The following is a 14,120-nucleotide window of genomic DNA, read 5'->3' as shown; positions in this document are numbered from 1 at the left end:
TCTATCTACGCCACATTGCACTTTTCCAAGAAGCAAGAGACAAGGTGAATCATTACGGAAGTAGTATCAGCAAAGATTTTGGTCTCAAAATATTTGTTTTGAGAAGCAATGGTATAAATAAGGCATGACCAACCTTAGAAGAGTATTCAATAAATGATCAAGGGAAGAAAAGAAGGTGGGCACAATGTAAGATTGTAAGGTTTCTTGTAAACTCAACACAGTGGTGAGGTTGCCACCATGTGTATCTGTTTCCAAACCATGTTTCAGAAAACACCAAAATAGTTTGTAACATACTGACTTTAATCTATAAAGAAGATTAAATTCAAAGTTTAACAGTATAAAAGAATAACAAATACTTTTAAAAACAAAAATACAAGATAGCATACAGTTGCATCTAGGTTCCTCCTGCTGCCAAAGCTCAGCTTACACAATTTCTTGAGTAAGATTCCGCTGCATACAGTGTTTTCTATCACTTCAGCATATGTTGAAATTGAAATGAAAGGTTTTTATTTGCAAAAAAAGCTTCTCCAGGTACAAGCCAGGGTTCTATTATGATTACCTAGTCATATGTCCGATCCCATAAGTTATTTAAACAAAACAGGATGAAATCACTGTTGCAACATTCCTGCCTTTTTGTGCCAGCTCCAGCTCCTAGATGCCAACAGTTCACCTGTTGTTGCATCAATCAACCCAGCTGCTTGTAACTGACAGTTGTTCAAGAGTTGAGACTTTTCCACCTGGGCCCCTTGCTTAAATTCGCAGCCACAAGTTCTTATTCCCCTCAGGCACATAAACAAAGTATATGGGGGAAAAATGACAGAGAAGGTATGAAAACTTGTGAGAACTTCCAGACAGCAAGGAAAAAGCCTCAGGCGGAGCAACATGAGTAGCCCCACCTGATGGCAATTGTTCATAATTTGTTCAGCTTTACCTCTAGTGAACCCTGAGGCAAACCAAAACGTTGATGAGGGCAGCCAGGTGTAGAGGAAGAAAAGGCTGAACAAACTGTTTACTCTTCCCTGTCTCTTTATGATGAAATTGATAATTCTGACCCATATAAACTCTGCTTGTGCTTTGAACTGACCACAGAAAAGTGCTTTTAGAACCCGGCCGAACCAGACTGGAGTGACATTACAATGCATCTTCCTACTCCTTGTTGGTTTGTTGTTGAACTCAGGTGAAAACAAACAGGAAAAAGATCCTACCAAAATATGTAATGCACGGCACCTCAAAATTGGATAAAAGGATACATTTTTCTGCAAGTATCCCAACTGTAGAATAATAATCCATTAGTAGTGGCATTTTCATTGCATCATTTTTGGAAAGCATAATACTAACAATACAAACAATGTGAAATACAATAGAGCCACTAGTGAAAAATCTGTTCACTTTAAAACTGCAAAACAAAGTAAAGAGCATTTTACACACTTCCCTCAGTCCTGCAAACCTGAATCACCCAACATTGCTTAGACAAAACTGAGAATACAGTAGACTTTTCAGCATATCTCTACTTAAATGACAGTATTAGGAAAAGCATACTAATTGAAACCAAAATACATAGAATCTGGTCTCTATGCTACCATTTGCCAAGAAGCTATTTTTAAAAAAATGGTTTAAATGCAAACTTTTACATCTCCAACATGTTTTACATATTTCAGACAACAAAAGGATACACATACATTGTATGTGATAATTGTTCAAAACTAGCCATTACATTTTCACAGATTAAAAAAGTCTGTTTAAATATTTCATTTCTACAAAGTGAATTTACATTTTTAAGTACAAAGTGCAAATACTACAGTTGTTTTTATTGCCTTTTGGTGAGGAAATCTCCCACATGTCAAAGAGATCTGCCTGGGATTAGTAAACTTTTCATCCTTGCTTCTTCGATGCTTGCTGGAAGAAAGTTGGGAAAAAACTCTGCATTATTAATGATGTTTTCAAGTGATCAAGTATAAATATTTCTCTCCATTTTTCAGCAGTGTCCACAACCCGCTATCAGAGCAAGTGTTCTGCACAAATATTGATGAGGAATAAAAAAATCCCTTCCATGTAGTCCTTCATGGCATCTATGAACAAGGCTATCAGCAAAATCTTTACTATTTCTTTAAATCTGTACCTATCAAACTGTTTTAACAACTTCCAGAGAATGTCTCTGGTGCAGTATCCCTTTCCATGGAATGTGACAAGTAAGGAATGGGCTACTGGCCAAAGTCTTACGAATCTATAGTTTCCTTGCAAACATTTTGCTAGGCTGCAAAAGACCCTCTGGTATCACTGACAGTATGTGTGCATGTATGTGTATGTTGGACAGGGTGGAACTGAGTATGAGAAATCTATCTGGGAACTACCCCAGTTCTGTCAGATCCACAATGTATTTGATCTCTTTTAGAGCAATCACAGATGAGGCTCAGTGAGCATATCAGTATGTGTATCTATACCTGCTTTCTTTTCAGTAAGTTTGCATGTGCATGCACACATAGTGATGTGCACATATGTTAAAAAAATATACATATATAAAAAAATCAGGAATATATCTGCCTAAGTTCACATAAACATATCTGTAACTGAATGTCAGCAATAAACTAGCAGAAAATGAGTTCTTGAGTGCTCATTCCTGAAAGGTGCAAATCTGATCACTCCTCCCTAGATGGGTAGTTTTCCTTCGAGTAGCTCCCATCCAGCCCACTGCTTTTCAATAACTCCCTTTCAAGTGCAAACTTTCGTGATGAAAGCCACCTTCCATATCTGCAGCCTTGTATTATTTGAGTATGAAACTGACAACAGATAGTTTGCTGAACCAGACTTAATTCAAGGCTATCATTTGTCAGCAACAGCTTTTAAAATAATTGGTGCTGAGTCAGCAATATTAACAGACAAAATTAAGAAACTTAGATGCTCTAGGTCATTTTTATTACAGATTCTGCCAGTCAAGATCAGATTACAATAAAAGGGATAGGGTTTGTCATGCTTCAAGTGTAATGCACGTGCGCCAGTAATTACCATTATATAATTAAAATAATCCCTCTGAATATTTTTTGAGTTCCGACAGGATAATTGTTTCCAGCCTTATTTAAAGTGATTCACAGGGACATCTTGAAAAGTTAAGACCACAAACATTTGTCTAAACAAACAAAAACATAGCACATCCCTCTAGCTGCGAGACTATATTTCATCAGAGGTATGTAGGTAGTCTCTGATAGGACTCACAAATAATGTTGAGCTTGCCTCTTGGCTTGTGGGGAGGTTCACCCCAGGTTCAGTTTTTAACAGATTAATCTAGGTTTCTGATGGATAGGAAGACATTAAACACAACTATTGTTTTGGGATATTTTTAGACAAATTCCTCTATTTCCAGCTGCAGGGTTACATGAGATATTCTTATAATATATTAGTATGTTTAAAAACAATTCATTATTTGCTGATTCTTTCATAGACAGTAATCATTTAATTCCTTTAGATAATACAAAATTGAGGCAAGAATGGTAGGAATATGATTCTTTTACTAGACCATTCAGACCCATGCAAAAATGCTAGTTAGCTGTGCCTGTGTTGCCCAGAAAATTGCATTTTTAGGATTAATTATTATAAAAATAGATACACAGAAATTTGCAGCTCTTTTTTAACCTCTTTTACTGAGCTTCCACTTGAGTCTCTCCTTTTTAGTGTGTACCCTCCCTTGATTTGAAAATACTGCTTTTGTGCTTCTTGTCGCTCTGAAAGCCTTGAGAAGCCAAAATCTCACGAATGACATACACTGGTGTTATTTGGAAAAAAGAAAACCAAAACTTCGCAGAAAATCGATGCAAAACCAAATCACTGATTATGTTGTCAGAATGCTTGACATTTTATTTGCTACAATCTCTCTGCAGACCTAATCAATTTTAGTTTTAACATACATCAGCAGAATGATGCAAATCCTATGTTCTCCAGCATCATTATGGTCAGCCCAGCAGAGGCATTTGAAAGTGACAGCTTCTTTCTCTACACTAAGATTTATAAAGGCGTTTAAAGCCCCCATATAGTAATTCAGTGGGGTTTGTGAAATGTATATGTTTTCATTTGGCAGGGAAATTCACAGCTTTGTTCATGAAGTAATTTCAATCAATGTAAGTTTGTGTCTACAATGTGACGCAGGAAAATTAAGGGAATTCAGTTAAAGCAAAAGTTAAAACAGTGCACATTCAAAAGTGTATGGGAATGCTGCCCTTCAGGAATGAAGAAGACTCATTTGAGAGCTCAGTTACACTCATTATGTTACCTATACACTAATTTACACTTTACTAGGAACATCCACAGGCAGACCTAATTCACTTTGCATTTATGTACATTCACTCTGTGCCTGCAGCTGACTGGCTCAGCTTTCCAATGATAGTTAATTAGGATACTGCTCTACATTGTCCTGGTAAGTCTGCAGAAAGGCAGATGAATGCAGTCTGAAGCAGCAATTATAACTTCTAAAATTCCAGGAAGTTAAGCTGGGAAAGGCAGGAATGGAGATCTTGCTCTCCTCATTACTCACCTGCTTGCTGGATGAAGTACTTTCAGTGTTGGTTTTAGGGGCTGCTAAAGGAAGGAAAAGAAAACATTCTAAATGTGATTTGCAAGTTATACGTAGTGTCCCCAGGAACTGGAGACCTCATTCAGAAAAGGTATTTTTAGTATAGGGTAACTGCAGAGATTAAAAAAACAAATCAACCGAGAAAGAGAGATAAAATATTTCGTATTTTCATGTAATCATGGAAACATCCACTTTTTTCATTCCTCTGTACAGATGTTGCTTCTTTCATTGAAAGTTCAATGGCAGCAGTTCAATGTTAGCTAAAACATGACCTGGAAAGGTGACAGAACAGCTCATTCTGAAGGTCATCTCTAAGAACATGGAAGTAAGGGAAGGTTATCAGGAGCAGCCAGAATAGATTTGCCAAAGGGATATCATGTTTGAATAATCTGATAGCCTTCTATGATGGTGAGACTGAACGGGTAGATATAGGGAGAGGAGTGGATGTTGTTTACCTTGACTTTATCAAGGCTTTTGAACATGTCTCCCATAACATTCTCGTAGGCAAGCTCAGGAAGTCTAGGTTGGAAGAATAGGTAGTGAGGTGGATTGTGAACTGGCTAAACAACAGAGTTCAGTCCAGTTAATGCCTGTAACTAATGGCATTCCCCAGGGGTCAGTACTGGGTGCAGTCTTATTCAGCATCTACATCAACAACATGGATGAGGGGGTAAAGTGTAAAGTCAGCAAGTTCGCTGGTGATACCAAACTGGGAGGATTGGCTGATACACCAGAAAATTGTGCTGCCATTCAGTGAGACCTGGACAAGCCAGAGTGCTCTGCAAAGGGAAACCTAATGATATTCAACAAGAATAAGTGATACTATGATACCTGGGGAGGAACACCATCACACACCAATACAGATTAGGAGTTGACCTGCTGGAAAGCAGCTCCATGGAGAAGGACATTGTAGTCCTCGTGAACAGTAAGTTACCTATGGGATAGCAACATGCCCTGGTGGCTGAGAAGGCAAATGATATGCATCTTGATGTACATTAAGAAGAGTGTGGCCAGTGGGTCAAGGAATGTTCTCATCTCTGTGTACTCTGCCCTTGTGTGATTACATCCTTGTGTCTAGTTCTGGGCTCCCCAGTTCATGAGTGACATACTAGAGAATGTCCAACAGAAAGCTGCGAGGATGATTAAGGGACTGGAATATCTGTCTTATGAGGAAATGCTGAGAGACCTGAGGCTGTTTATTGTGGAGAAGACTGACAGGGAATCTTATTAACATTTATAAATGTCTGAAATGTGGGCATCTGTATATCTAGGAAAGCAACCAAATGACATTATTTAGGTCTTTTTCCCAACTGTATGCCAATAGTTTTTCAATGTAAAAATACTTATTCTTTCCAGAAATGGATGTTCTCAGATTGTTTTTCAGCATCTCTGTTAAAAATCTCCCGTTAGTTTAGCTAAATTTCTGTGTGATCTTCATATAATTTCATGTATTTTACAACTTTCTTTTCCCAAACAGGCAGTTTATCTGATTTATTTGATTTTTTTTTTCTTTACTGGAATGAACACAGGGAAAATTGGGTTATCCTTTGAGTCTGTCTATAGAAAATTGGGTTATCCTTTGAGTCTGTCTATAGGAAATTGGGTTATCCTTTGAGTCTTTCTATAGCTTCCCTTTATGTCATGGGGCAACGATTCCAGACCCGAAGTTCATCTACGATGAGAGACTAAGGAGTGTCAGCTGCAACAGGACACAAGTATTTTGGAATGGGTGTTAACAGATGAAGTGACCATGATGATCTCCATATTAAAACACTAGTCTGCCAAACAGTGTAAATGAAAAAGGTGTTACATTTCTATTTCCACATTTATAGCATACAATTTTTCACCTACATCATGCAAGTGAAAATTGCAAGGTATTATTATTATTACATCTACAAAAAAACACAGATAAAAAATTGCTGGATTTGATATACCTGAGAGATCTGCCATAGAAAATTTACTTTACTAGCGCAATGTAGATTTATTCTATCTTTCTTTAGTATTCCCTTTCTAGTGTTGAATTTTGTTGAATTAATGAATTCTGAATTCATTCCCTACTTGGCTTGCTTTCCTGTGATCCCCGGCTTCATTTTAAAAAGTCCCAGACCAAATAACCCAATCCAAACCGAATCAAACCACAACACAACAACACAAAAGGGCCTCCCCCCCAAAAAAATCCCCCAAACCAAAACAAAAAACACTAAAAACCCCCAACAAAGCCCACAAAAAAACCAAAAAGAAAACAAATAAACCAAACCAACAAAACAAACAAAAAAGCAAACCCCCCCCGAAAAAAAAAACACCAAACCCAACCCACCAGTTTTTCTGTATTCATATTCCACAACTTTATAAATTCTAAGAATCTACCCCTGATGTTTACAATTTTCTAATTTTTTTTTTTTTCACTTTCAGGAATTGTGTGATTGAGCTCTGCAGAGACCATTACACACCATAGTTAGATGCTTCCCTATCTACCAGTTTGGCAGTAAGGAAAGGTCTTTTTGTACTAGCAATTGTTCCACTTGTTTGGCAGATGACCACATTCTTCACTGTGCCTCTAAAGCACAGCTGATAAACGAGAAGACTTTAGAAAACTCAACAATGTGCTTCCTTTCCAACAGGAATCCAAAGAAACAGAGGTGTGATACTTCCACTCATCTAGGACATAATTTCACTCATTGAGGACATAGTAGTGTAATAGCATTACACTGTTTTTTCAATGACTGGTAATGTTATTGTATCTTTAGGTTTCAACCTGTAAAATATTTAATGGTCAAATTAATAGGAAGGTTTTGATTCTACCAAAGCAAAGTAATTATTTCACAGAATCACAGAATGTTAGGGGCTGGAAGGGACCTTGAAAGGTCATCTAGTCCAACCCCCCTGCCAGAGCAGGATCATTACACCAGATCACACAGGAACACATACAGAGCAGGATCACTTATACAAGATCACACAGGAACACATACAGATGGACCTTGAATACCTCCAGAGAGTGAAAGTCCACAACCCCCCTGGGCAGCCTGTTCCAATTTCTGTCACCCTCACAGTGAAAAAGTTTTCCACCTGTTTCCATGGAACTTCCTATGCCTCAACTTCTACCCATTGCCCATTGTCCTATCATTGGGCATCACCAAGAAGAGCCTGGCTCCATCCTCTTGGCACTCACCCTGTACGTATTTATAAACATGAATGAGGTCACCCCTCAGCCTCCTCTTCTCCAAAAGCCCCAGCTCCCTCAGTCTCTCCTCGTAAGGAAGATGTTCTACTGCCTGAATCATTTTCGTGGCTCTGTGCTGGACTCTCTCAAGCAGTTCCCTGTCCTTCTTGAACTGAGGAGCCCAGAACTGGACACAATATTCCAGATGCAGCCTCACCAAAGCAGAATAGAGGGTGAGGAGAACCTCCCTTGACCTACTGACCACACCCCTTTCTAATCCAACCCAGAATGGCATTGCCCTTCTTGACCTCAAGAACACATTGCTGGCTCATGGTCAACCTTCCATCCACCAGGACCCCCAGGTCCTTTTCTCCTTTGCTGCTCCCCAGCAGGTCAATCCCCAACCTATGCTGGTCTATGGGGTTGCTCTTTCCTAGGTGCAAGACTCTACCCTTATTGAACTTCATTCAATTTATCCCTGCCCAGCTCTCAGCCTAAATCTCACTGAATGGCAGCACAACTACGTGGTGTGTCAGCCACTTCACTCAGTTTTGTGTCATGAGCAAACTTGCTGACAGTGCAGTCTGTGCCCTCATATGGAATAGCACTAGTTCCAGTACTCACACCTGAGGGACTCAACTAGTTACAGGCCTCCAACTAGACCCTGTCCCATTGACCACAATTCTCTGATTCCTTCCCTTCAACCATTTCTCAATCCATTTCACTACCTGATCATCGAGACCACACTGACTCAGTTTAACTGCAAGGATGCTGTGCCAGATGGTGTCAAATGCTTTACTGAAATCAAGATGAACCACATTTACTGCTCTACCATCATCTATCCACCTGGTTATGTCCTCATACAAGGCTATCAGGTTGGTCAAACATGACCTACCCTTGGTAAAACCATGCTGACTGCTCCTAATTTGCCTACACAGAAGGAGCTTTCCTGCCACTTGCCCTAAGCAACAGCTGCCCTAGGTATACTCACTTGTTCATTTTGCATACTTCTGACATGTACAAATATCAGACTTCATCAGTTTTGAATATTCCAATCAAAAAGTAAGAAAAGGTTCTTACTATGGCGTTTCTTTGTTTCTGCTTTACCTTCTTCTTTTGATACTCCCAAGCAGCCCATTAATTCTTGAACTGACAAGGATTTATCGTTATTCACATCACAGTATTCCACAAATTTCTTCACACATTTTTTGGGTTTTGATTTCTTTCTTAGGAATCTTTTAAATGGCTTGATTTCTTTCTTGCCAATGTCACCACTGGAATTTTTATCTAGCTGTTTGAAATACCAGTGGACCACTCTCTCTTCCAGAGTATGATTTGGATCAGGCTCTGAAACCCTGAAACAGAAAACAAGAGTTTAGTCTTACTTCTGATACATAAACCTCAGTTTATATCTTCATTTCAGAATTGTTAAAGCACTATTAGATGCTTTGCTACAACAACTTCCCTGCTTTTGGCCACTAGTTCCATGTAATGAATCCCTCTTTTTTCATTTGGACCAACTGTGTCTTAAATTTTACACTAAGTGCTGGAATCTGCTCTCTGAAACTTTGTGCAGGTCTGCACCATAATCAGTAAACAGTGCTTTCCCTTTCATTTCCTGAAACAGAGAAGAGTGAATATAGAAATACAAGAGAAAAAAGACAGCTTCATAGATGTCAGACAAATTAAATGCATAATATACCTAATTGAAGTAGGTCAACAATCAGCACTGCCAAATACCTAGGTACAATGGCAACCTGTGATGGATGCTCTTGGAGATAAAACATGTTGAATTACAAAGTTAGTTATAAAAACAAATGATACCCCCTCTTCAGATGGTGAGCACCTGAGCTACAGACTATGCATTTTTAATTCTACCTGTGACTGTTTTGTTTTATGAGCAACTAGGCAAAATATGAATCAGAAAGGTAGCACACATTCATCAAGTAAAGCCTGTGTAGCAGCTACACAGAAACTCTAAGCTCTGCTGCTGCTGAGAATTCAGCCATAATCTGCAAATCTCTGTTTAGTGAACATAGTCCACAGTGGTAACTTGAAGCAAACTCTCCTAGATAGGTTCTAGGAAATTTGCCCTTTGTGAAGCCAGAAGAATTACTTCTGAAAGGCCTCCACAATTAATTCATCACTGCAATATCCTTTTAAAGACACGCTAAAAGGATCTGAAACCCACCGGCTAGAAGACAATGATGGATCAGAGACTGCGTGCACCATATCTGTGGACAGTGCATCCAAAACACTAGTTAGGAACTCATTCTTCTTGGCCCCAGGACAACCTAGAAAAATAGATATTTTTCTTGTCTATTTTCTCTTTTTACCACATTTATATTCCAGTAATAGTTCAAACTTAGAGATAGATGTGACTTTCCATAAAAAAAAATCCCAGAAATTGTACCCAAGTTTGTAATGTAATTCAAAGACAAATGTCTAAATTCAGGTACTTATCTGTAACACCGAGCAGCAATAGACAACATCATTCTATCAATCATCTATCAACTCATGCAAGTGGGAATCTGTTTTGCATAACTTAGGTTCCTTCATTTCACTTTTAGCCATCATTTTTCCTTCTGTAAGTATTTTTTTACAATGAATGTCACATTTTGAGAACTGTTTGAAACAACAGAAGTTTGTGCATGATACAGACCATTTGAATCATCATATAAAAACCCATAGCACAACAATTCTTTCAGGTTTCCACTTTTGCTCCTCTGAAGTACCATTAGTTTTCTTGATACACATTCTCTCTGTGCTTTGGCTTTCCTCTCTGCAAAATGACAGCCAGGTCCTTGCCTCTTTCCCTTTTCCCTTGGACAGGAGTTAACTCTCACTCTATGGCACCTAGTCCACTTGGATGCTGTTAACTGGTATTTTATTTCACACTGTGAGATCCTATTGTCATGCTAGATCATTCTCATAATTACATCTCTCATGTCACAAAGCACTTCTCTAAAAGAAACTGACAGCACATTTGAGACACATAACATGCTAAATAAATATCTATTGAGAGATGCACTCTTAGAGCAGTGCAGCTGGAGTAGATAAATTCATAAAGCCCATGGATGTTGACACATAGAGGTTTGCTTATATAATACACCTGCTTCCTCTCCTGTTCCCTAGAGCTCTGAGCCAAACATCAGGTCTTCCTTTAGCCCTGTAATATCTCAGTTAAACTCTAGGATGATTCATGAGCAGTAACACAGAGATGTTTGAAGCTGGAGCCCACAGCAAAACTTTCACAGACAATTCTGTGCTGGAGGCCTGCTTACCTCCAGTTCTGTTCTTAAGTGCAAAAATTAAACACTTTGAAGTGCTATGGAAAAGGAAAGTTAGTAAATCAGTGGGGATTCATTATTTCATTACACTTTTCAGTGACCCCTAGAGCAGGCAGAAGGATTATCTGAGCTTGAAAACGTCACCTTTCCCAGCAAATTATTTTTTAATACATCCCAGGTTGATCGAAGAAAATGAACCTGTGTTATATTAGTCCTTAGCTGTGCTGCAGTAAGAATAGCTCAGCTATTACGTATAGCAGCAGCACCCACTAAATAGTATTGACTAGCACACTCATGTAGTTATGAGTTCCTCATCTCTATATGTTTGTCTTCAGCACCAGGATCATTTTATTCTGGTAACTGCAAAAGGCATGTAACAGGAATTCACTGAAGCAAGTTTCACTGTGCTAAGAGTATGCACCTGAAAGCAACTGTCACTCTCCTACATACGTTCCTCTTCCCTTAGCCTTTGCCCATATTTTTATTTTCCTGTTACACTTGTGGGGGAAAAATAAATAAAAAAGAAAAAAAGAAAAGAAAAAACCCAAACCAGCAACAACAAAGAAAACAAACCAAGTAGCTATGACTATAATCTTAAGTTTTAGTACAATGCGACAAGCACTTGAGCTTTCTCTGTAAGGCACACAAACAAGAAGTGTGGCAAGAGATTGGCAAGGAGGGACAGAAGACTTTACCAACAGGTTCCTGGCAGCATTCAGTGCATAATTCAAAAGCATATTCTTTAGAGCAAAGAACTTGCTGGGAAGTAGGGCTCAGACACTGAGACAATGCATGTAAATTGTGCACTGTAATTTAAATGAAACCATATAACTCTGCAAACCGTAAGAGCACGTTTGCCCAGAGGTGAGCAGGCAGAGCCCAAGAAGTTCCCATGCAGAACTCACAGTCATCTGTGCGAGCACGGCAACCTGCCTGAAACAAGCAACTAAATCTCCAAGCAACCTACTAAGTACAAAGCTACATCCTGCTAGCAAGGATACCTGGCCAGTGCAGCACAGCTGGTTCTCTTCAAGGGACAGGCAAAAAGAGGTCTGTCTGAGGCTCACTGTGCAGACCTATATTAAATGATACAAGCTTTCTTCATTTCTTGCCAGGGTTGTGCCACTGTTGCCCAAGCAGAAGCCTAAATCCTGCTCCAAACATGAATTGATGCAGGGCTTGTAGAAAACACAGACAGTAATAACTCAGCATAGAACAATGCAGAGCATATAGAGATGACAAATTGATTAATTTTTTTAATATTTATTTTTTATATGTAATAATGTTAATATCTAATTTAATTTAGGAGCTCCATCAGAATGTTATTTATGAGTGTATTCTTGAAACATCTGGAAGAAACAAAAATGTATGCCTTAGAGAGTTTTCAGTGATGTCCAGGGAGCCGCTAAGTGTAAACGTGCTACATATGTAGAGCTCAAAATCATGACTTAGCTTTCTATTTATGAGATACAGCTAGGAAAGGGAATGCATCAGCTCCTAAATTCACAAGAAAACATGGAGGGGGAAATATCACAGTTTAAAATCTGTCTTTGACAGACTTCCCTAATACTAGGAAAGGGTTTTAAATGTGTAGTGTATAAAGTTACAATAGCAGCTGATAGCAATAGAAATCTCATAGAAGTCTTGCTGTTAAACCAAACACAATTGGTTGCTGTGAAGGATTCTAAGTTACAACTCTAATACTTAATGTAAAATGACACGCCACAAAATCCTCACCAGTTAAATACAGAGAAAATATTCAGTTTCTTGCAATTATAACTTTTGCTGATGTGTGGGCAGTAACACAGCAATTCACCTCACAGCGAAATCTCTGTCCTTCTCAGGTGTTATTAACTCAGAGTAATTCTCTGGAGGCTTCTTGCTGAGCTTGAATTTTCAACAAACCTGCAGATGAAATGGCAAAACTGGCAGAGTTTTACCTTGATTGTAATGAACAACTCACTCTCACTGGACTAAATACAGAAAGGGAAAGACTAGTCTCTTATGGAAGCCTTATGCTTCCCACTATGGTTTATGTGATTAAGTTTCTTCTGCAGCTGCTTGTCCTGTGTGGATTTGACAGCTTACATAATAATTTGTTGTTAAAGGCTTGAAGCTAAAACCACATGGGGTCAGCCTGCAGGTTCAGAGATGTAACATAGAGTTGAGTGTTTGCATTAAGGATAGTTTTACCTAGAGTAAAAGTTAGACCAACAAATACATACCACAAATGATGGGAATATACAAACACCTAATTTCAGCTATAATTCAAAGGCAATCAAAGAATCATCATTATACATTATATATCTCATATGTACATGTGACTCTCTCTATATATGTCCATATTTAGTACTGTGGATGGACTTTTTGAGTTAAGTCTGTGGGTCAGTTTTCTATAATACTTCTCAGATATACACCCAAGTGCCTTGGAGCTCCCTGCTTTGTTGATACTAATCTGCTACTGTCAATCTTCAAAGGTAATCTTTTACAGCACATCTGAAGTCATGGCTAGAAAAGTACTTTGTTCATTTCTGTGAAAATATGAATATAATAGATAAGATTAATCACTTTAAAAATGAAGTTTACATTAATCTTCCTGCAAGACAGGAAACTGTCTTGAGTCAGTCACTCAAGTAATTAAAGGCATGACAACTCACAATTAGCAAATCTAAAGCTTCTTTTTTATTTCTTGCTTGTTAATGAGAATATCAGGTTTAGCAGTGCACTCAAATACAACAGCCACTGGAATACCTCTCAAGATTATAAATAAATTTTGATATTCCAAAAATCAGAATGATCAGAACTATTACTGTGTTATACAAGAGAAGATAATTTAAGTTAGTCAGTACTACTGGTTGGCCTGGTAGAGTAGACAATACAAGGAAAATATTTTTTCTTGGACTTTTATTCTATACACATATACATGTGCAGTTCATGAGTTTATTTCTGTTTATCCACCTAAATCACAAGTGTTTGTTTGTCTAGATATGCTGAGGGTCTGCTTCACTTTTCAGAAGAATTCATGAGCTCTTTATGAGCACTATTGCAACAAAAATATCCCTTCAAGACATGAGTCTGGGAACTCATGGCCAGTGGTTTTATAGCTCAT

At 38.4% G+C, this 14,120-nt stretch overlaps 1 protein-coding gene across 4 annotated transcripts in view; it reads right to left on the bottom strand.

Moving 5' to 3' along the window:
• Window positions 1-279: 279 nt before the first annotated feature.
• SMOC2 (SPARC related modular calcium binding 2) overlaps window positions 280-14,120 on the bottom strand; it is a 141,493-nt gene continuing 127,652 nt past the window's right edge. The window contains exons 10-13 of one of the 4 annotated variants that reach the window (XM_068153467.1): window positions 9,913-10,015; window positions 8,829-9,076; window positions 4,523-4,563; window positions 280-1,896 (exon numbers count right to left, since the gene is read on the bottom strand). In XM_068153467.1, the coding sequence (XP_068009568.1) occupies window positions 1,873-1,896; window positions 4,523-4,563; window positions 8,829-9,076; window positions 9,913-10,015 (416 nt within the window). In that variant the 3' untranslated portion in view covers window positions 280-1,872. Of the gene's footprint in view, window positions 1,897-4,522; window positions 4,567-8,801; window positions 9,077-9,912; window positions 10,016-14,120 lie in introns of all 4 variants that reach the window. The other 3 variants (XM_068153448.1, XM_068153457.1, XM_068153440.1) reach the window with 3 other exon arrangements.

This window comes from Melanerpes formicivorus, unplaced genomic scaffold, assembly GCF_026170545.1.
Source record: "Melanerpes formicivorus ecotype bairdi unplaced genomic scaffold, bMelFor1.0.p_v2 SCAF_2, whole genome shotgun sequence".
Classification (NCBI taxonomy): domain Eukaryota; kingdom Metazoa; phylum Chordata; class Aves; order Piciformes; family Picidae; genus Melanerpes; species Melanerpes formicivorus.
This window is presented reverse-complemented; position numbering and strand designations above follow the sequence as displayed.